This window comes from Falco punctatus (assembly GCF_963210335.1).
Source record: "Falco punctatus genome assembly, chromosome: 3".
Lineage (NCBI taxonomy): Eukaryota > Metazoa > Chordata > Aves > Falconiformes > Falconidae > Falco > Falco punctatus.
This window is the reverse complement of record NC_137582.1, coordinates 66,360,481-66,381,963: the sequence shown is the minus strand read 5'-3', so window position 1 is coordinate 66,381,963 and position 21,483 is coordinate 66,360,481. Positions and strand designations below refer to the sequence as shown.

Below are 21,483 nucleotides of genomic sequence, written 5' to 3'. Positions count from 1 at the left end.
ATGTTTTCATATTTCATGTAATCAATACTTTGAGCTATCTGCTATCAAAGGCTGATTTCATACAGGGTTTCTATGACCTTTAGTGAAAGTAATATCTAAATTACTACTTGGCTTCATCTGTTTTCCCCATCCCAAAATTTTTCCCCAAATTTGAAGAAAGTAAAATTGAGAAAATTATAAAGCAAGTATATTAATGGCAGAAATTGTTCTTTTTTTTAAAACTTAATTTTATAAAATAGTCTGTCAGAGGTCTTGCAGAGGCCATAAATACAATTTTGTCCATTTTATGAAGAATAGCAATGTGGGGCTGAAATCAATGATTCAAGGTCATGCAAAAGACAGCAGCGTAGCTGGATTGTCTGTACTCTGTTAACTCATATCCACTGTATTTAGTGTCTTTAAGATCTCAGCAGATTGCAGTTTTTTGTCAAATTTATCTTTATTTTTCTGTAAACTGGAATGTGGATACTGAAAAAAGTCCAATTCTGAGAAGATTAAAAAGCTTTGTCTTTTATAGAATTCATAATTTAAACAATAACTTATGTTCTCATTTCAGAGGACAAATCCTTACTCTTATTTTAACATGTTTGTTTTGTGTTTAGTATGTACGATTGAGAATACCAAGCAGCATGGAGATACCAACTTCCTTCACAGTGCATAAATACACTAGGGCTGTTCTGTGCCCAGGACAGCTTAGCAAAATGAGCAGTTCTTTAGACTTGAGCTAAAGATGGTGCAAGTTAAAGATCTACAAACGTTTCTGGGATAGTTTTAAGTCCTGGCCATTCTTTCCTATGAAATCTTCCTGCTATTTTATAAAAATGTGTGCTTTATTTTCTGGAACCATGGTTACCAAAGTGCTATACAGTTAAGTGATTTAAATCTTTGAAAAGAGAACTGAATAGAATTAATCACTGCAAGCCTATTAAAGCAATGCCAGAGGGATTTTTATACTAGAGGTTAAGAAAAGACCTTTTATTCATATCTAGTTGATAGAGACCAAACCCCTTACATTTCTCCTGTGTTTCCACTCGGACAATTTTTAGTATTCTTTTATGTTAGTTCTAATCTGCAGTCATCATCTCCCCCCAAACAAACCTTTCTTTTCCCCAATAAAACCCTCTTCCAAAGTCTGTTGTTAAACAGAATGCTTCATTGCTCCCAGAAAGAATATGTTGGCAGTAGTAAATATTCTTTACTAGGTACAATGTCCTAGACTCCTTATCAAAGGTGATTTATAAAAGTGGTAATTTTTTTTTTTTTTCCTGTAAGGCAGAACATTGTAGAAACAACTTCATTGTGTTACTATATGTTTTCTGTTAAGATAGAAATTTTCTGGTTTGAGCCCACGTCCCACTGTGAAGCAACTGCCAATAAATGTTCCATCAGTGCAGGAAGCTGATATCTTTCTAACCAGATAAAGCTTTTATTGGTTATTTATTTTTTAACATACTTAAGAACTTGTTTTTATTTCTTTGCCCAAAGTGTTTAGACAATTATAAAAGATGGAGAAACTATTATTGTGCAATGTAGACAATACTGCTTACTGATATGTGAAAGCTTGTATAATTCTGGTAATATCTTTAAGATGACTCAGCATAGTAATAATTCCTTTTAGAGCCTTACTTGTTGCAGAAGAACCATATGGACTGTCAGAAGTTACATTTTGGGTTTATAATTTTATGGTTTTGTCACTTATTAGAATGGTTGGAATTGAAAGATAGTGCTGAATAAATGCAAAATTTACCATGTGTCAAGATGGATTGATTTAATATAAATAATGGATTTTAATAATAATTTAAATCAGCAAGCATGAACCTTTACATAATTTATTCAATTGGCAAATATCTTTTTATTTGTATAATCTAAACAAAATTTGAATTTCAGTTGGTCAGTACAATTTGGTATTGTGTTTTGCTGAAAAGAAAATCATTTAGCCAAGCATGTCCTAGTGTTTGTGACCCAAGCTGTATGTGAATCCTGGGTTTCAGAGGTGCACCCTAAATTTTACTGTGGCTTGTTTTCTGTGTTACAATAATCTTCTGGATTTTTGAGGAGAAAGATTCAAGACTGTATGATGAACAATACTGGGATGCCAGAGGAAAACAGGGGTTAGAAAGGAGTTACAGCACGGAGGTGGCAACCTTTAGTTCATGCAGGGACTGTGGTCTCAAGTAAAGATCTGATGATAGAAGCCTAACAATATTTGGAAGTGATGGGGGTGGGAGGTGGGCTTAAACCTTTTAGAAGACAAGAAAAGACTTAAGTAGAGAGTTCCTGTAAGTCAAAATGCTGCTAAGTAAATCAAAGCCAAACCTGAAAAGCAGTGACCTTACTGCAAGGATACAATAGCTAGGACGGGAGTAATCTGTGATTTTCTTCCCTCCACCCTTTTTGTCAATTAAGCCACTTTTGACACTTTCTTAGGTAAAAAAATATTCCAATTGATATTCTAATAAAACTTTAAAAAGAAAACCTTCGGAATATTTCAGTCTCCCTTAGAAAGCTCACTGTGAGGAAAAATCTAATAACATCCTTCAGGCTGTGACTGTGTTGGGATTTCATTGGATTCACCAATGTTCTGTATTCTTTACACTGTATAGTGACAGTCTTGAAGAAAATTTATCTGATGTGAGTTGTCCAGCTAGAAAACAAAACACAGAAGTGAAAAAGTGTCCTGACATGGGAGATACTTACCTCCCAAACTCTGAAACAGGTCACAAGTATTGTCATGTCACAAAAGCATATTATTAAGCTGGAGACTCTAGGTCTTCTGATCTCAAGCTTGTGGTTTTAAACACAGTAACAAGAGCATCAAGAACTTTCCAAAGCATGCCAAATTAATAATAGATAATGTAGAACTGATAGCAGGAACATGGTAGTATGACAGTAAGACTATCTACTGTCATGTAAATGTACCTTCACTATGAAATGAATACATATAAGGATCACAGGACTAAGTTTAAGGGAAGTACCCGGAGTCAGAAAGACGCTAGGAAGTCAACTTTGGATGATGACTAATGTGCTTGTGATATTTTTATCTGAGTGCATCGTGCTACAAATGGACAAGTGCTGATGTTCTCAGCAGAGCAAATAGCCCATGAAAAATTTGAGTTTAAATGCTTCAGTAATGCCTTTCTATCTTTGTCCAAAAGTAGATTTAGTCAATTATATGGATGAAGAAGAGGGATGAAGAGGAGGAATTTCCAGTAGCATGGACATTGGATCCATTTTTAACTGAAATGTTTCAGGCTGTTCATATTGCACATCTTTCAATAGTTTCAGTTATTGGATGTTTATAAAATATATGTATATTTACACACATACAGTGAACAAAATTTAATCAAATTGGTTTTGAACAATAATTTTTACTTTTTTGGTTTTTGGGGTTTGTTGGTTTTGGTGAGTTGTTCCTTCCTAAGCAATATATAAATAGAAGTCGGCTCTATGGAGGCTGGAATCAATTAGTTTCCTTTTTATGGCTGCCTAGATTCTGTCTGCATCTCTGGGGAGTGTTACTGAGCTTCAGGCAACAAATTCAACCAGTTTTATTCCTGAAACTGTAGTTGATCGGCTTATGGCACAGGGTAAGTTAAACTTTGAGTTTGTGTACATAATGAAGGATATGATGTATTAGCCTGCCCATATTCCAGTATTTGTACATGCAAATAAAGCTTGTGTATTGCTGTAACAGTCACTGTTGATGCTTCTAGCGGTGTTTCAGAAGACAAACATGAAACACTTTCTTTAAAATGAAATAAGTTGAAATGTATTTGAAAGAAATAAGTAAAAATGCTTGATACTGCTTGAAATGTAACTCAAGACTTAGGTTCTATTCCTGGCGTCCAGTCACCCTTTGAAAATAATAAATTTTGATGAAGCTGTCACATACAGACATGCGCGTGCACACACACAGAGATGTAAAGGTTTAAAAGCAGAAAGATAATGTACATATGTAAAAAAATATATAAAATAATGCATGTAAAGGGTACTATTTACAAATATAAAATATTTTCCTGTTACGTAAAGAAGTGAAAATTTGTATCTTTCCAAATTTACTATGTAATTTTAACAATTATTAGTGCCTTGTGGAAGGATCATTATATTTCAAAACTATTTTAAATAACACTTTTCCTGTATATGATTTTGTGGTTGCTTGTTTTTTTCTCTTGTTCTGGAATATACTGTTTTAAATATAGAGGGAACTTGGATATTTGAAGAAAAATAAAAAGTGATTTGTTCTATTGTAAAGAAGCTTTAACTACTTTAATATTTTGTGGGTTTTATTTTTTTATTAAACGTATTCTAGGTCAAAGTGATACAACCACAACAGAATGTCCAAGTCAACATGATTCTCCCATGTCTGCTGCTCTGCCTAAACAGCATGCTGTAATTACACCTGCCCTTTTGTCAGCTGTTTGCACCCTTCTGCACAATCTGCTGGTTGTTACACCAAAAGATACTGGAATTGCTCTTCAGCAAGTGCAGTTGTTACCAGCTCTTACCAGGTATGAGATCGATAACTGCTGAACTACAAACGAGGTCTAACAATAGAGGTGAAATGTTTGAAATATCTACCAGTGTTTCTCACCGAAACTGTTAAATATATTGACCACTTCTTGCTTCTGAAGTGTTCAAAGATACCTTTTAAAAAAATACAATCGACAAAAGAAAATCAGATTACTCCACCCCCCACCCCCCCCACCCCACCCCCCCCGAAAAGACAGTCATATTGTTGATTCCATTTATTCTGTCTGTCTTCTACAGGACTACTGTGTTGCTTTGATAATGTTTTAGGGTTTTGTTGTAGATGGCCATTTAGTCATCCTTTTTAGAGGGGTAATGTTTTGAATTTTTTTTTTTCTTTCCCTTAGTAGAACAGTATATTAGATAGTCAAGTATTCAGAACTGCAGGTATTTTCAGTTCATGTAATGATGTTCTTCTTTGAATTGTGTGCAATCTTTTGAGGATGAACCAAGGGCTTGCCAGGTTTAGGAAAGTATTGGACAATAGATCCTAGTGTTTTATTTCTTTTTTAAAGAAGGAACCACTTCAAAATAGTCTTCAAATTGTATTCCACATTTCCACTTGCATTATTACAAATTCTTTCATCTATAGAAAGTGTTTGGAAGTTCTGAAGTGAAGCATGAAAATTAGTTCAGTTTATTTTAAGGCTTTCAAGAGTTTTTGTAGTTGCTTTTCATACTGCAGTTAATGAAAAAAAAAACCACCTGCCCTTGTTTGAATACTATTATTAAAAAGCTGTTTATTCTTCTACAGGAAAAAAATAAGCAATCAAATACACAGAAGCAGTTTTTACCAGTGCAGTAACAGCCATTGGAATTTAATGTTAGTCTAACTACTTGAAATAACTTCCTGCTACTATAATTGCCATTGCACTAGACTTACTGCTAAACTTCACTGTTATAAAAAAGTGCTTCATAATTTTTTTTACTCTTTATTGAAAATGTTCTTTTCTATGGAAAGTTAAGTTAGTAGAATGTTTAATTATTTAAGTATATATTTCTAATCAACTTTATTTTATTTTAGTCTTGTAAGTGCTAATCTGGTTGAGAGATGTATCTTGGAACTGAAAGCTCCATTGGGTCATCCATGTCATACAGAATATGTAAAAGCTCAGGTTAGAGAAGCATTTGTTACTTTCTAATTGTTTCAAATTATGAAATTAATTAATTTGCATAAGCTATATTTATTAACATAGTATAGATACACTGTTGTAGGCTACACTCATGTGAACCTGTGCTTCTGACAAGTTTTAAGAGAAAATAAACCTTGTTATATTCAACACAGAACAATTAATTTCTGTGTTAGAACTATACCTGGAACCATCAAGCTGAAAATCAATTGTGTTTTAAAAATACAAACTGAGTTTAGCAGTTACAGAAATAATATAATAGGATTTGTATAGTATTGAAATACAAGCCAGATACAGTTATTGACATGTTGCGTATTTATTTTGTGCAACAAACCTGGCTACTTTGCTTTGTCTCCAATCCTGCAGAAATTTACATAGTTCTCAACTAGTTTTTATGTGTGTAAAGCATATAGGGTTACTGCCAATGGAACTACTTCTGTACTGTGTTTATGGCACAGCGCCATTTTAAAGCTTGTGCTTCCCTGCATTCAGATGTACTTTGAAGAAAGGTACCCAGGTGATTAAGAAAATGTGTTTCAGCAGAAATCTTGTAACAATAAATAAATATGTCAGGAATAATTTCTTTTCCTAAAGCTTCAAATTGAGTTTCTTTTTTCAGGGAATACATGTATATTTGTGAATATTAATCACCATTTTAATTTTTTTCTTGGTGAGCTTCCAGAGGCTATGGTGCTGTACATATAATGAAAGTCATATCTCTCTCACAAAACTCAAAGAGTTTTATTCTTTGTCACTAGAAAATTGATTTCACACATGTGTTTCCAGACTAGGAATTCTGTTTCATCTTCTATGGTAAAAATTAGGAGAACCATTTTTAATTTATATCCTATTATTTCTTTTAAGTGTGTATATTAATACAAAATTTTATGCATCAGTTGAAGGAATGTGAAAAAATGTGGAAGGTGCGAATATATGGCTTTATTTCTTATCTTCTTAAAAATATTTAACAGGTGTTATTACTACTTCAATACTTGTCGTCTGTGTCCAGGCTTCTGAAATCATGTTTATTGGTGAACTCTCAACTTGTAATCCAGGATGAGCTGTTGAAACCTCTTTTGGGAAATACCTTCACAATTCTCACCATTCGCTCCAAAAATGGGTTAGGTAATGAAATATTTTGTTTCCAGCGTAGCCAGACAGAGACAGGTCTTCATTTATGTATCACCTTAATTTAAATTGAGTTAGTCAGGCTTAGCTATCCAGGTTTGTGCACATGTGTAAATGGTTTGATTTTTTTTCTATATTGTCTTTGCAGATACTGAGTTAACATCTGTACTTCATGAAACATGGGTAGACTTTTTCAACCTTCTTGCTACATTATTGTGGAAGAGTGGCCAAATATCTTTTCCATCTGTGACAACAGCCCTTGCAAATCATTGTACAGCAATAATTGGTAATAACTTTTCCTGGATATATGGGTTAGCAGTTCTAGTTGTAACACTTAATCAAATATGGGACCTGTGAGTTCCTTTCTTTCTTTTTCTTTTTTAAATCTTACATAAAAGGAAAGCAAAGTTTTGAGGGAAGATAAGAGATCTAGGAATGCAAAAATTTTTTAGAGGGGTTGGTTTGTTTTTTAATTACTCCTTCGTTAGTTACTTGGATAGTTAGGGCTCTGGGTCACCAAGATTCTCTGACATGTTTCAGTAGTGAAGATGAGGATAGTCCATTGAAGTTTGTGATTTCATCCAAGCGTATGTTAAGTTATCCAGTAAATCCAAATCCAATTGTACATAGAGCAGCTGGTTGGTACTGTTGGTGTTATAATGTAACCTGTTGAATAAAGCAAGGAGAGTTCAGAAAATTGTCAGACAAATGAGTGATTTAGCAAATGGAAATTTTTTTTTTGTTTTATATTCAAATTAATGCAGAGCAACTAATTCATCCAAACCTATAAAACTCAAACTTTTCTTTCTTAGATTTTTAAAGACTTATCAAATGCATAGAATTTTTAGATCTCCTTGTGCAGTGCATAGGTATAACTGCTTCTTGGCTCACATGCTTTCTTTGATAAGTGCTTTGGAACTCAAGAAGACTTGAGGTTTATTCAGAATGAAATATAAAAATTTTTATTTTCCTGTTTAACCTTTCAGATACCATTTGTGATTGTATTCGTCTGTCAGCCGCATATCCTGCTTTGTGTATGGCTAGTTTACAGTTCCTTTCTGTCCTTTTGAATGAGGAAGGAAGAAGACAGCTCCAAGATAAACACAGTACATGTCAGAATCCAACTATTAGCTTTCTTCTAGATCATGCAGAAGGATGTCAGGCATCAGTAACTCAACTTACTGCATTGATTATTCAGGTATTTAGAATCTGATGATGTGATTGCAGGATATATTTTTGCATTTTTATATTTTGTTAAAAAGGAATATAGTTACCTAATGAAAAATCAATTGTTTCTAGTTATGACCCAAGACATCTTTAATTTGAGACATATGTTACAATCACTTTTGAAATTCATGTAATAAGCTGCATCAATTGCAAAGCAGCAACTTCTAGGAAGTGCCTTGGGAAGCAATAATGGTGCAACAGGATGGTATAGAAACTTACGTAGAGAAGATGGTACTTCAATATAATATGCTTGGCTAAATACTGATAAGCTTTTTTTCCCCTGCATTTCCAAACATGTAATGAGATTTTTAAGCTTCAAGACATAGCTATCCATATTGTAAATGACAGTTGCTTTTAACAGCTGCCTTTATAAAAATTGTGAACCAAGATGAATAATTAATCCTTCTAGTTCATTTCCTGATAGTGTAAAATCAGTGTTGTTGCACTTAAGGTGCATATATTATTGCATTTTCCAAGACATTTTTAAGTTGGCCAGGTATTTTCACTAATTCTTTTAGGAACTTGTTGACTGACATAATATTTATTGGTGACAAGATTTTTTTTTCTAGATACTTATTCTGAATGTTCCGTCTTGCATAATATAATCTCATTATTCTTATTTATTCCTTAATATACTGTCCTAAATGATTCTTTTATGTCCCTTATATTTACTTCCTTTACTTATTTAAAATGTTAAAATATCTTCGATTACTTAATAATAAGAAAAATTGTGACATTAGTTTCTAATTTATTTACCCTCTCAAATTGGTTATTTTATCTATATACTCATATATTTTTAGCTAAATACTCATTGTTCTTTAAATTATATGCAGTTATTCACTGTAATAGTAATAGTGATCCATGATTAGAAGTGTAGTGTTTGTCTGAAAGACACTTTTACTATAACATAATGTAGCTTATGATTTCTGATGTTCTGGAGTCAGTGTCTTGTAATTATTATTATTTTTAATAGTATTGGTGCATATTGGGTGGTGTGCCCAAAATGATGCTTAGTATCGCTTTATCTCTTCTTTTCCTATGGCTGCTGAATTCTTGTCGAATAACCTCACTCCTACCAAGCCTTGTCCTGATCTAGCTAACATCTGTCACATAACCTGTTCTTCTTTACTGCTGCTGTTACACCATTGTGGCTCTATAGCATTTCTGCGGCATAGTATTCTGTCCACTGAGAACCTGGTGTCTTTTGGGTAGGAGAAACCTCTTAAGAGGACCCTTCTTGGTGCCACTGTATTGGCCAGTAACACTAGAATTCCCCCTCTCTTTTGCAGCTAATTTCAGATACTTTCAGTGCATAGAAATTTCCTGTGAGGACATGATTTTCAGAGACTCACAGCAAAACACGGGCAATTCATTGAAATCCCATAATTTGTTAAATATCCTGTTAACGTTTTTGTATTTAGTGCTTATGTATGTGCCTAAAACTGAACTCCTTGGCTCTGGCACAAAATATGTGAATGCATGGAAGTATGTCAAAGATGTGTTGTGTTCTAAGTCACATTCTTCTATTTTCATACAAGTGTACATAGCTCATTACCAATCTTTTCCAGGAAAAAGTGATGATTCTTATGGTGACAGCAGAAGTCATCTATACAATTAAGAATTAACTGCAGCCAGGCCAATGAATGTGTATCAGGCAGTATGACATAGTTTGAGTATTATAAGAGGTAGCAGCTGTTAACTTGCTCTTGAACTTTTCAGAGCTCTAGCTGGACATTGCATTTTGTTCATAAAACTGCTCAAAAGATAACCAACATTGTCTAGGGCTTTATAATACATGAAAGAGATATAGTTGCTACAATCTCCAAAAAAGGATAATAGAATTAGGAAAGAAGCAGCTTTAGTTTTTTTAGAGCAAAGTACATGTATTATTTTTTTTTCTTCAGTCTCCATGATGGTCATTGAGAGGCAGTTGAAAGAGGAGCCCATAAGATGTAAAGTAAGCTACTAACAATAAAAAAAAAACAGCCCAACCCAAAATATTTAAATATGATCCTTCTTCAAGAGAAGCACTCAAGCAAATAATTGACTAACACAGAAGAAGCTGTGGGACAGAATTTTCAAACAGTCATCTCCATTAATCATCCTAATTACATAAAATCTACAGAGGCTGATATGCAATGGCAAATGCTAACTTAAGTCCTGTTCTGCAATTGTGAGTATTAGCAGACCACGACCTAAATTAGTGTGCATTATTGCATACAACCGATTTAGTAAACACACATGCTGATTTTGAAAGGTTTTGGTGCTTTTGTGTACGTAAACTTTAACCTCTGTATATATGTTTTCAAGATCAGAAGTAAAAGTAAGAAGGAAACCATAATCCATACATAGTCTCAAATTCAGGCGCTAGCTTTTTTTCCTAGATATAAAAGTTAGCGTTCTAGAAGGGTTGTAATCTCCCCTTCACCTAACTTAAAGTAGGTGCTGTGAATCTGCTGTGGATTTTTGGAACATCTTACATTTATTAATTATCATAATTTCAAAAAACAATTGAGTGTCCATTCTCATTTTAATACTTCAATACTAGTAGTTTAAAACTATAGATTCTACTGGCAGAAGGCATCATAAATTTACATAGAGTTATTGTTTCCATTCAACTAGTAGTTAATAACCATTAGTTATTAATTATTGAAGTGTTCCTATGATTGACGTAAATTTTCTTCTTTACTATAAACTGCAATTTGTGATTGCAAAGTAAGGAAAAAATACACAGAGGAGCATGCTTCCAGAAAGAATGAAATTTTGCTAGTTTTCATTTGATCTTACTATTTTCTAAATTTTATCTTTAAAACTTTTTAAAAAGTTACAAATAGAGGACAACTCACCTTAATTATTTAATCAGTTCTAATTAGCCACATATTACTTAAAGGAAAATACCCAAGAGATTGACAGGGAAATATTTGGTTTATTACTGAAATACTCCTAAGTACTAAGAAAAAATTAAAACAGGTGGTAACTTAATAGAGCAAAAGCCTTTGAATGGATAAATCACAAAATCTACATATTAGGTTATGCAGGACTAAAGGAACCCAGCATTCTGTTTTTTCCTGACTTGTGTAAATTAGCATCAGGTTTAAACTTTAAGCTTTTTATATTTTTACTCAAACCTCTAAATTCTTTTAAAAAGAATCCACTGCCTATTAGTACAGAAAAGTAGTCCATTTACTTAGAACATTCTTGTGTTGCTGATAGCTTTGAGATTTCACTTGGGATGTAATAAACCCAGCTGTAGTCTAAATGTGATTTTTTTTTTTTTTTTTTTCCTACCTATAATTGCAGAACACAGCCCATGCTTTAATTTGGTGTCAGTCATCCTTATCAATGAGGTTTTCTTGTTCTTCAAGTTAATAATTTACTGGTCTTCATCCCTTGATCTTTTCAGTCCTGGTTACACTGAACACTTCAATAAATGGTAAACTGAGAGCATACATTGGTAGTTTATTGCATATTAAAAGTTTGAAAACTTTATTAGGCAATTACTAGCTAGAGGACTAAAGCAAATAAAAGATGATACCTGTGATATATGTAGAGGTGTAAAATCTGTGAGGTCCTATGTCTAGGTACTGATGAGATTTCTGTCTGAAGTACTGTCTTTCTTCAGATGCTGTTTTTATTACAAACTTTAAAATACATTTTTCTTTCTGCTGTGGTCCAGCAACAGATCTTACTTTACTATATTTTTTTGTTTACAGTGCATACCATTTTCCGTTACATTGTATGTTGGTATTGGTATGATATTTTAGGGAAAATTGCTAGATGAACAAAATTATGTAGTGGTTAGTATATAAAGCACAGACAGCTCTTTGTCTTTCAACTGTCTTGTTATATGACTCTAAAAAATATTCTTTTGAAAGCACAGAGATTGTATTTGTGTTATTAGAAATACAGTGAAGCTCTCAAAGGCCTCATGAAAATAGGACAAACTACCATTTTTCTCTGATTGGAAGAGTACCTAAAGAAAAGTTATCCCTGTGACAATGGTGGTTTTATTCTAAAGAATTGCATGATGTTTAATGTCTATCCTTCATCATTGTATTGATTGAAAGTGAGACTACACTAAAGGCATGTCAGTGAATTGTCTGCGATAGCAAGCCTGAATACTAGGAAAGGTCTGGAATGCCAGGGCTGTGAATCCAGGCTTTAGGAAAGTAGAATGTTAAGAAAAGAGTAAAAGGAGTGGACTTAGGAGCAAAAAAAATATATATTGTTTTATCATTTTAGAAAAAATAATCACTTCAGAGAGGGAGAATGCTGGATAGGAAAATAGCGGTAAATCATCCAAATGAAAATATAGACTATGTATAACATATTTATAGATAGGAATGCAACTTTTAATATAGTCATTTTTTCATTGTGGTAATGAATGTGCATTTTTTTTTTTAGGTCTGTGAAAGAAAATCTTCACAGGATGCACTGAAAGAAGTTGCTACAAATGCACTGCTGTCTCTGTTAGCTGTTAGTAAAAATGCCCAGAAATGTGCTTTGGAAGGTGAGCATTTCAAAATGTATGTTAAATAATTTATGAATCAAATGATTGCAGATGTTGTTTTTTAAATAATAATTTTTTTTTGTTAAAAAAAACACCCTGATTTTCAGTGACATTTTTTTTCCACATTTTTACAGAGAAAGCTTATGAATAATTAGTTTTCGGCTACAGATCAAATACTCTTTTGTAGTCAGTCTAAAAATTTGTGGTGAAATCACAGCTCTGTGTGAGAGTGAGAAGAGACCTGTGAACTTTTACTGATAGTGGCATATTCATCTATTCACAACTGGAGATTTTGCACTGGCAGTATCTTCCATTTTTTGTTTTGCACTATGCTGATACAGGTTTGTAGGTGAAGGTATTCCCTGTGTTCTCAGTTCTGGCTGTACCTAGACAAGAAGAGACTTATTTCTCTCAGCTTTGTTCTTCCATGCCTCTTTGTTTCTTTTTTCCCATTTTACAGTTCAAGTAGGACCTTCTCCCCTTGCAGTGCAACATCTTTCGTGCCTAAAGTTTTTACTTTACAGTAGTAAAACAAAAGTTTTAAACCTCTAATCAAAGATATTTCTTTTTTTTTGTGTTCCCACTGGAACACAGGGGAGACTTCTTTATTTGCATTTTTCATGTATCATGCATTTAATACCTGCTGATCAGCCCAAGTGCTCTTTGTCTGGGTTGCTTTCTTGTTACTTGCATCTCTGTTGATTAGTTCAGTCCTTCAAGCCTACTGAAAGTCCTTTAAACCTACTTTAAAACTACACTGAAATAGGTAGCCTAGACATGTCTGCTCAATGTCTGATTCCAATAGCGTCAGAAAACTCCAAACTTTAAATCCTATGCTATATACCTAATTTCTGCTCTTTCCCAGTGTATTGGTGGTCTACTCAGCCCTTGCTTGAGTCAGGTTGTTCTTTTGATGACCCACTAGATCAGGGGTCCTCAAACAGGCGGCCAGCACGCGGATGAAGTGGCAGGCAGTCATCTGCGGCTGCTTGGTTTCCCCCCCCACAACCCCTGGCGGGGGCGGAGGGGGGGGGCAGGTGGGGGTGTTCTGTAAATACCGGGGGCCGGATTGAGGACCCTGGGGGGCCGTATCCAGCCCACGGGCCGTAGTTTGAGGACCCCTGCACTAGATCATCTAAGACCTGATTTCCTGTGAAGGCACTACCAGTGTATGAAGTGCATCCATTATGTGCTAGAGCAGCTGTCAAGTCACCCTTGCTATGATGCAACACGAATCTTAGAAAAGGAGAGGAGAAGTAGTTCTGGGCTTCAAATCAGTGTCCTGGAGATATCTGTAGCTCTAATATCACCTGTTCAGCTCCTAAGGACTACTTTTCAAGATACAAATGCTAAGTCCTGCACCTGAAAAAGACCAACCCTTTACAGCAGTACAGGCTGACTGGGGAGCTGAAAAGGACGATGAGGTCTTGGTAGGCAGCAAACTGAATGTAAGAAGGCTAACAGCATGCTGGGCTGTATCAACGGGAATACTGCCAGTAGACTGGGAGGGAAAGGATTATTTTTCTACTTAGACCTTGTTAGACCAAGTCTAGAATAATGCATCCAGTTTTGGCCCAGTACAAGAAAGACATCAACAAAGTGGAGCAAATTCAGTAGAGGGCCACCAAGGTGGTTGTGTCCACTTGTCCTTAGAGAAGAAGCTGAGGGAACTGATTGCGTTCAATCTGGAGAAAATAAGGTTTTGGGGGGACCTAATAGCAGCCTTCTTGTACATAGGAGATTTTGAAGGAGACAGAGCTGGGTATTTCACAGCAGTGGTGGTGTAGGAGTGTGCAAGAAAACAGACATAAATTGAAATGTGAGAGTCAGACTGGCTGTAAAGAACCGTTGCCCCTTTGAAGGCAGTCAAGCAGTGGCTAGACATACTGTGCAGTCTCTGTCTTTGAACATTTTCAAGACCAAACTGGATAAGGTTGCAGGTAAACTTTGCCTGATCTTATGGCTGACTTGACTTTGAGCAAGAGGTTGGACTCTATGACCTCTGGAGGCCATCTCTTCCAACTTGAATTATCCCATGAGCCTATGATCATAAGAATAGAGACCTTTAAAGTTCATCCACCCCAACACCCCCTGCAGTGAGCAGGGACATCTTCAACTAGATCAGGTTTCTGAGAGCCCTGTCCAACTTGACCTTGAATGTTTCCAGGGATGAGGTATCTACCACCTCTCTGGGCAACCTGTGCCAGTGTCTCCCCACTCTCATTTTTAAAAAAAATTCTTCCTTAAACCTAGTCTGAATCTACCTTTTTTTAGTTTAAAACCATTACCCCTTATCCTATTGCAACAGGCCCTGCTAAAAAGTTGGTCCCCGTCTTTCTTATAAGCCCCCTTTAAGTATTGTAAAGCTGTAATAAGGCCTGCCTGGAGCCTTCTCTTCTCCAGGCTGAAGAACCCCAACTGTCTCAGACCTTTTTTGTAGGAAAGGTGTTCCATCCCTCTAATTTCTGTGGCCCTCTTCTGAATTCACTCCAATAGGTCCATGTCTTTCTGAGGGCTCCAGAGCTGGATGCAGTACTCCAGGTGGGGTGTCACCAGGGCAGAGCAGAGGGGGAGAATCACCTCTCTTTACCTGCTGGCCACACTACTTTTGGTGCATGCCAGGATCTGGCTGGCTTTCTGGGCTGCAAGTGCACATTGTCAGCTTATGTCCACCTTTTAATCCACCAATAACCCCAAGTCCTACTCCTCAGGGCTGCTCTCAATCCCCTCCACTTCCAGCCTGTATTGATGCTACCGCAACCCAGGTGCAAGACCTTGCACTTGGCCTTGTTGAACCTCATGAGGTTCACATGGGCCCACTTCATGAGCTTGTCCTGATTCTTCTGGATGGCATCCTGTCCCTTGGGGATGTCAACTGTACCACTCAGCTTGGTGTCATCTGCAAACTTGCTGAAGGTGCACTCAGTCCCACTATGTCATTGATGAAGATAGTAAACAGTATTGATGCCAATACAGGTCCCTGAGAGACACCACTTGTCACCAGTCTCCATCTGAACATTGAACCATTGACCATTACTCTCTGGATGTGACCATCCAACCAATTCCTCGCCCACTGAACAGTCCACCCATCAAATCTGTCTCTCTCAGATTTAGAGAAAGATGTTTTGGGGGCCTGTGTCAAAGGCCTTACAGAAGTCCAAATAAATCACATCTATAGCTCTTCCCTTGTCCACTGATATAGTCACTCCCTGATCTTTCATGCATTAAAGACTCTATATCCTGAGAAAGAGCCTAACTCAACATTTTGCATTTTGAGTCACCTGAACATTTACTCTATTTTGTCTTACCTCAGATGCAGCAAATTGCTGCTGTTAGTGAAGAGCTGGGTAACCTGAAGGCATGCCCTTGAAGCTTCAGTCTTCTAGGCAGCATAACTGAAGATATCCTGAAGAGTTATGAATTGCAATCCTCTTTTTCCCAAATCATCTTCCCCTCTCCATCTTATCAGTCCTTCCTTTGGGCATTCCTTTCACAGGACTCTGTTGCAAGAGGACTCAAATGTATTCTTATTTCTTGAGATCATTCAACTAGACACATTCCCATCCTGGAGACTGTCGGTTACTTCCTGATATCAAGAAGATAAAAATATATTGTGAACTCACAGAATTTGACTTCTGAATCCTTAAATCTCAGTTCAGGAGGGTAGATGTAATCAAGATTATGGCAAGAAAGATATTTTATGTTTCATAAAATATTTTGATTGTGAATGAATGCCTAAATTTTAATATTTTTTGTCTTTCAGTTGATCTTATAGACAGCTGTATAGAAAACATGAAGCACGTTCATGCACAGCTGAATTTGGATTCCCTAAAGCCTGGGAAAGCACAGAAAAAAAAGGTAACTATAAAATCAAATAAGACTGATATGATAAGGCATTTCCCAGCTCTTGTTTGTTTGGTTGGTTTTGTTTTTGCTGAGGTGGGTCCTATTGGTATTGGTCAGGGGTGAGACAGTAAACTACTTGTAGTGGATCTGGATACTGGGGTGTGTTTGAGGTTCAATTATTTTAGAGCTTTTACCAACATGATTATCTCACATACTCACTCTCCGACCCTTTTCTCTGCTTCCTTTTCCAACATGGAGACAACTGCTGGTGCAAGAAGATCAGGCAGAAAATCGTATCAGTTTGTGCTTTGCAGCTGCTCAGTTACCAGTCTTGGGTGTTACTAGCCAAAGCCTGCAGACGTGCTGGCATTTGTCTCCATGCATCTTTCTGGTCTCCAGGATCTTCTCCCACTTGCAGGATTGTTCCAGCAGCCGGGATCTTCACGTTCTTTTTAGGCCTGTTTCTTTCCTTCAGAAACCCATTTCTTTTCAGGATTCCTTTTCACCACTGGCTTTTCTTTACAGAACTCTAAGATACTGTTCACCTAATCTAAGTAATCTATGTACAAATTACAACACATGATCAGCGTCTAAATTTGTGGTTCAGTCTCATGTCTTTTCATTAATGGGAGGATTCATGACTTCCCACTTTTAGTCCAGGTTATCAGAATTAGCAACTAGCCCATTCTGGTTGAAGACAGCAACTAGCGGACTTCTGAGAGCTCAAAAGTTTCGTTTCAAACATTCACGTGCATACGTGTTCATCCATTTGTCACCTGTCAGTGCTCACAAGTTCTGATACTTATTTAGCCTACAACAGTATCTAAGAGTACTATATTATTTTCAAACATAGTTGGACTTTCAACCTTGACTTCATGGTCCTATCCGATCAGTCTAATTTTTTCCATCTTGTTTCCACTATAATAATTTTTCTGTTTCTCAGATTTTCTTTCTGAGTGTCATTCAGCCAGTGCTAGCCACTTTGTTTTTATTTAGTCCTGTACTAGTCAATCTCCCTCCCACTTCAAAACCAATTCCAGTTTGCTTGCACATATGTCATTATTTTGTATTCTCTACTGTGTCATGTGATCTGGCTTCCATTTCTGATTCATCTTCTGTCCTCCTGTGTACTTGGTCTGGACATCTTGGGGTTTTGTCATCAGACTCAATTGTCCCTGGCTTTAATTGTGGTGTTTTGGTTTTGTTCTTTTTTTAAAAAAAACTTTTTTCCTTACCATAACTAGACATAGATTAATTCTCACCGTCATACAACAGTTTAATAAGATTTTTGTTGCATTCTGCTTGTTTTCTACCACTTTAACCTAAGAGAATTATTAAAATAATGAAAATATTTGCTGTCAAGTTTTATACCTTGTCTGCTCCCGCGTAAAGGAGAAATTGCAGAAAACATGTTTCTGCAGGATACTTCTGTATTGTTTGAGTTCTTTGAGGCTTTGGCACAGACATTAGCCTTGATTTGTGAGAGTATGGAACTGTGTTTTATAGCAGTGGGCGCTTAAAAGAATTTGAGGTTGACCCCAACGTCTGAAGGCTACGATATTTTTTCTTGATCTCCTAAACACATTTATTATCCCTTCTTCAAGGGGTAGAGGGTGAAAGGTGTCCTGCCCTGGGTATGTCCAGTAAGGTTCAAGTCAGCTTGTTCTTTATTTCTTGGGTTGAGAAGGGGGAAGCTGGGGGACATTTGCTCCTCTGCTAACTGTAGAGGGAATTTAAAACTTGAAAAAAATTGAAGGAGCCTCTGAGAAAGTTCAGGAAGACTTGTTTATGTTTAATTAAGAGTACTTTGAAAGAGATTTGCAAAAGAATTCTTGGCAGATTTCCTTGTTGAGCTGCAATGGTAGTTGCTACATCATATGTAAGCAGGCTGTTCATTGTATGTGGTTCATAACTAGCTACCAGCAATCTAGTTTCATGTGAGAGAAACTGAGACATTGCTTTCATAGTTAGATTTAGCTGATGGTTCACAAAACTGCCCCTCATCCCACTTCCAAGGCACAGCTGTCAAGGTGAAGTTGTTGGAGCTTCTTTTCTTTTTCTCTTTCTTTTAACTGCTGGGAAATACGTGTTTGACTTGGCTTCATTCTCAGGGCAACTGAAGTATTTTACCTGATATTTCTTTTTATTCACAATAATTACTGTGATGCTAACCAAGGGCATGAAGAGTATTTACAGGTTACCAAGCTTTCAAAAACTCCCCTCAAAATAAGATCTTAGTAAAAATCAAGATATGCTAAAACAAATAAATACATACGAACAGTGCCATCAGCACACTCTGTAACTTTTTCAATCTCCTAGAAGTTAACATATTAAATATAAGTTGTAGCTTGTGGCATTTTATAGGATTTGGTGCTATTTGTATTAAGCAAATTAATACATATGTAAGTTCTTGAAGGAACATCTTAGAGTTGGCGCTTTATTTAGCTAAAAAAGAGGCAAGCAAGTCATAAACCACATTTGTAATGATGGCTTGTATGTTTCTTTTAATCTACCGCACCTGACTTTCATTAACTTTTTTTAGATAGACTTTTACTCTCTAAATGTCATCAACTGTACATGATATGTTACATAAGCAAGCATTGTTGCTTCCCCTTGTCTGAGATTTAAGCGTGAATCCTATTTTATATTTTAGTTCCTTTATGCTTGATAAAACAGGAATAGTCTGCTGTGGTGAACAAGCTTATTGGAATCTGATCATCTTTCAAAAGTGGTTTAGTATGTCAGCCTTATAGAAGTTAGGTCAGCCATCATTAGCCTTTTAGTGTCACAGCACTATCATGAAGACAGATCTTTTGTTTACTTGTATACTTGAATCTTAGTATAGTGCCTCACTGTCCAAAGGTCTGTATTTATCTTTGTAATATTTGTATCAGATTGGAGACTATTTTATTATTAAGGACAGGGAGCTAAGACACTAGGAATACAAGGATGGATTGGTCTGACCAAATGTAGAGATCTGCAAGACAAAAGCTAGTTTATCCTTGTTTTTATCAAAGGAATAAAAACAAGTGCCTCTAGGGAGTGATTTGTTTGACTTGTTTTTTAGAGGTTTGCTGTAGGATGGAAGGAGCAAATAGTGTTCTCACCCACTCCTCATTAGTTGTAAGAGAAACGGAGCTCTACAATTACAGATCTCTGTATTTGGCCAGATCAGTGCCCCTAGAAATGGCATCTGTGGGGTTATGAGGGGTGAGGATGACTCCAAGTAACTTCTTTTAAGTGTCTTTAGTATACATGGTTGAATCTAGCTGAGATGAATCCTAGCTGAAATCAGAAAGAAACTCTGCTGAAGAGATGTGACCCAAATGTTGATGCCTTAGATTTGCACCTCTCCTTTGAAATCTCTTTCTTCCTTGTACAGAATTAATTCTGGTCTTAATGTTGATGGTCTTCAAATATTTTTCTCTGGATAGGAGGATAACCTTATCAAGCAGTTAAGGTGTTCTATGCAGCTCCTCAGAAACTGCCTCTTTCAAAATGAAGAATGCAAAGTAAGTATTCTTATACTGAAATAATATGAAAGCATTCAGTTAGTGAATGAAGATCATGGGGTTTTTTTCTACTTTGAAATTATTTTCAAGCTTGCTAAATTTTAAATTTGATATTAATGGCAAGAAATACTTCAAATCTCATTATTATTCCCACCTCCTAAGAATATTTCAGACATGCATTAGGAACTCGGTGTTCTTATTGAAACATCATCTCCCAAAGGTCTCAGATGACTGTCACACTTTATACCCACTTCTCCTTTGCTTAAATCAATAATTCCAGTTTTCAAAGCATATAATGTAAAAAATGGATGTAGAGAAAAGTGTAGGGCCACAAGAAAGACACGTAAGAGGTGAAGTTCATATCTTGGGAAGTAGTTTATTCTGCTCTCCTTTTTTTCTTTTCTTTTTTTGAAAGACGAAAAAAAACCCCAAACAACCCACCAACAAAAAAAGACCCAAATCCCTAAATAGTAATTTGCCATTTACTTTTCTTTGTCTAAGTTAAATTACGCTAATCCTGCAAGGCACAATTTTGTTTTCATCTTGATTTTTTTTGCACAATTTTTCTTTCTCAGGGTTTTGTTTCAAATTTATTCTTTTCACATTCAAAAGCACAGAAAAAAGGAAAAGAATTTTTTTTCTACCTCAGTTCTTCTGCCTACCTGTTTTTTGCATTGGGAAAATACTACACTACTTTTTTAATTTTTCCCCCCTGTATTCTTTCTTTCTGATCACGACTTTTCCTTTTTTGTATTGCTATCTTTCACATATTTATTTCCATTTTCTCTTTCAGAGTTTAATTTATCTTGGCATATAACTTGTGCAAATGCATTGGTGGAACCACTAGATTTACAGACCTACCAGAAGATACCCCTATTGAGGGCATGTTTTAGCATCATTTTTGTGTACAAAACACCATGCAAATTATGTGCTATCTGGTTATCTGTAAGGTCCCTATAACTTGGTTGTGTCATAATCTCAGATAGGTTTATTGTGGTATATTTTTCTTATTTTGATCAGGGGTCTGCAGAGTCAGTTGCTTGGAGGAGAAAGGAGGTTGTTATTGATAGCAAGGATTTTTTATCATTTGCTCTGTAGAACTGCACCTTTCTATTTCCATGCTTTTTGAGTTCCAGTAAGTAGTTTAGTTGGAGTAGAATAAAACTTTAGAATAGGGAGCTCTTGAACAATCACAATTGAAATGAATAAATCTTTAATTTTTTTGCATGTGTCTCAGTAATTAAAACTTGTGCTGGTTTTGACTGGGATAGTGTTAATTTCATTAGTGTTCAAATAAGGGTGTCAGTTCTTTCCATACAATCTTTTAAAGCAAAGTAATGGGACACAATAAGATTAAGGCATGCTTTTCTTACTCTATTTATACTTCATTTTGAAAGTATTTCATAGTATAGTACTTTAAATTCTTTATCGTGTTCTTGCAGGTGGCAGCACTCAAAGCTCATCTTGTTCCTGTTCTTCATTCATTGTGGCCATGGTTTTTGATAGATGACTCCTCAATGCAAATAGCTCTGCATTTGCTTTGTGTCTACACTGCAAACTATCCTGCAGGTATGAGAGTCACTCTGTGATGTAATACATCAAA

At 35.8% G+C, this 21,483-nt stretch overlaps 1 protein-coding gene across 4 annotated transcripts in view; it reads left to right on the top strand.

The window, feature by feature from the left end:
* RTTN (rotatin) overlaps positions 1-21,483 on the top strand; it is a 94,809-nt gene that overhangs the window by 64,456 nt on the left and 8,870 nt on the right. For all 4 annotated transcript variants that reach the window (XM_080381142.1, XM_080381143.1, XM_080381144.1 and 1 more), the window contains 10 exons: positions 3,491-3,587; positions 4,310-4,508; positions 5,552-5,642; positions 6,629-6,782; positions 6,934-7,071; positions 7,772-7,983; positions 12,417-12,522; positions 16,286-16,380; positions 19,803-19,880; positions 21,323-21,449. In XM_080381142.1, the coding sequence (XP_080237268.1) occupies positions 3,491-3,587; positions 4,310-4,508; positions 5,552-5,642; positions 6,629-6,782; positions 6,934-7,071; positions 7,772-7,983; positions 12,417-12,522; positions 16,286-16,380; positions 19,803-19,880; positions 21,323-21,449 (1,297 nt within the window). The remainder of the gene's footprint in view (positions 1-3,490; positions 3,588-4,309; positions 4,509-5,551; positions 5,643-6,628; positions 6,783-6,933; positions 7,072-7,771; positions 7,984-12,416; positions 12,523-16,285; positions 16,381-19,802; positions 19,881-21,322; positions 21,450-21,483) is intronic.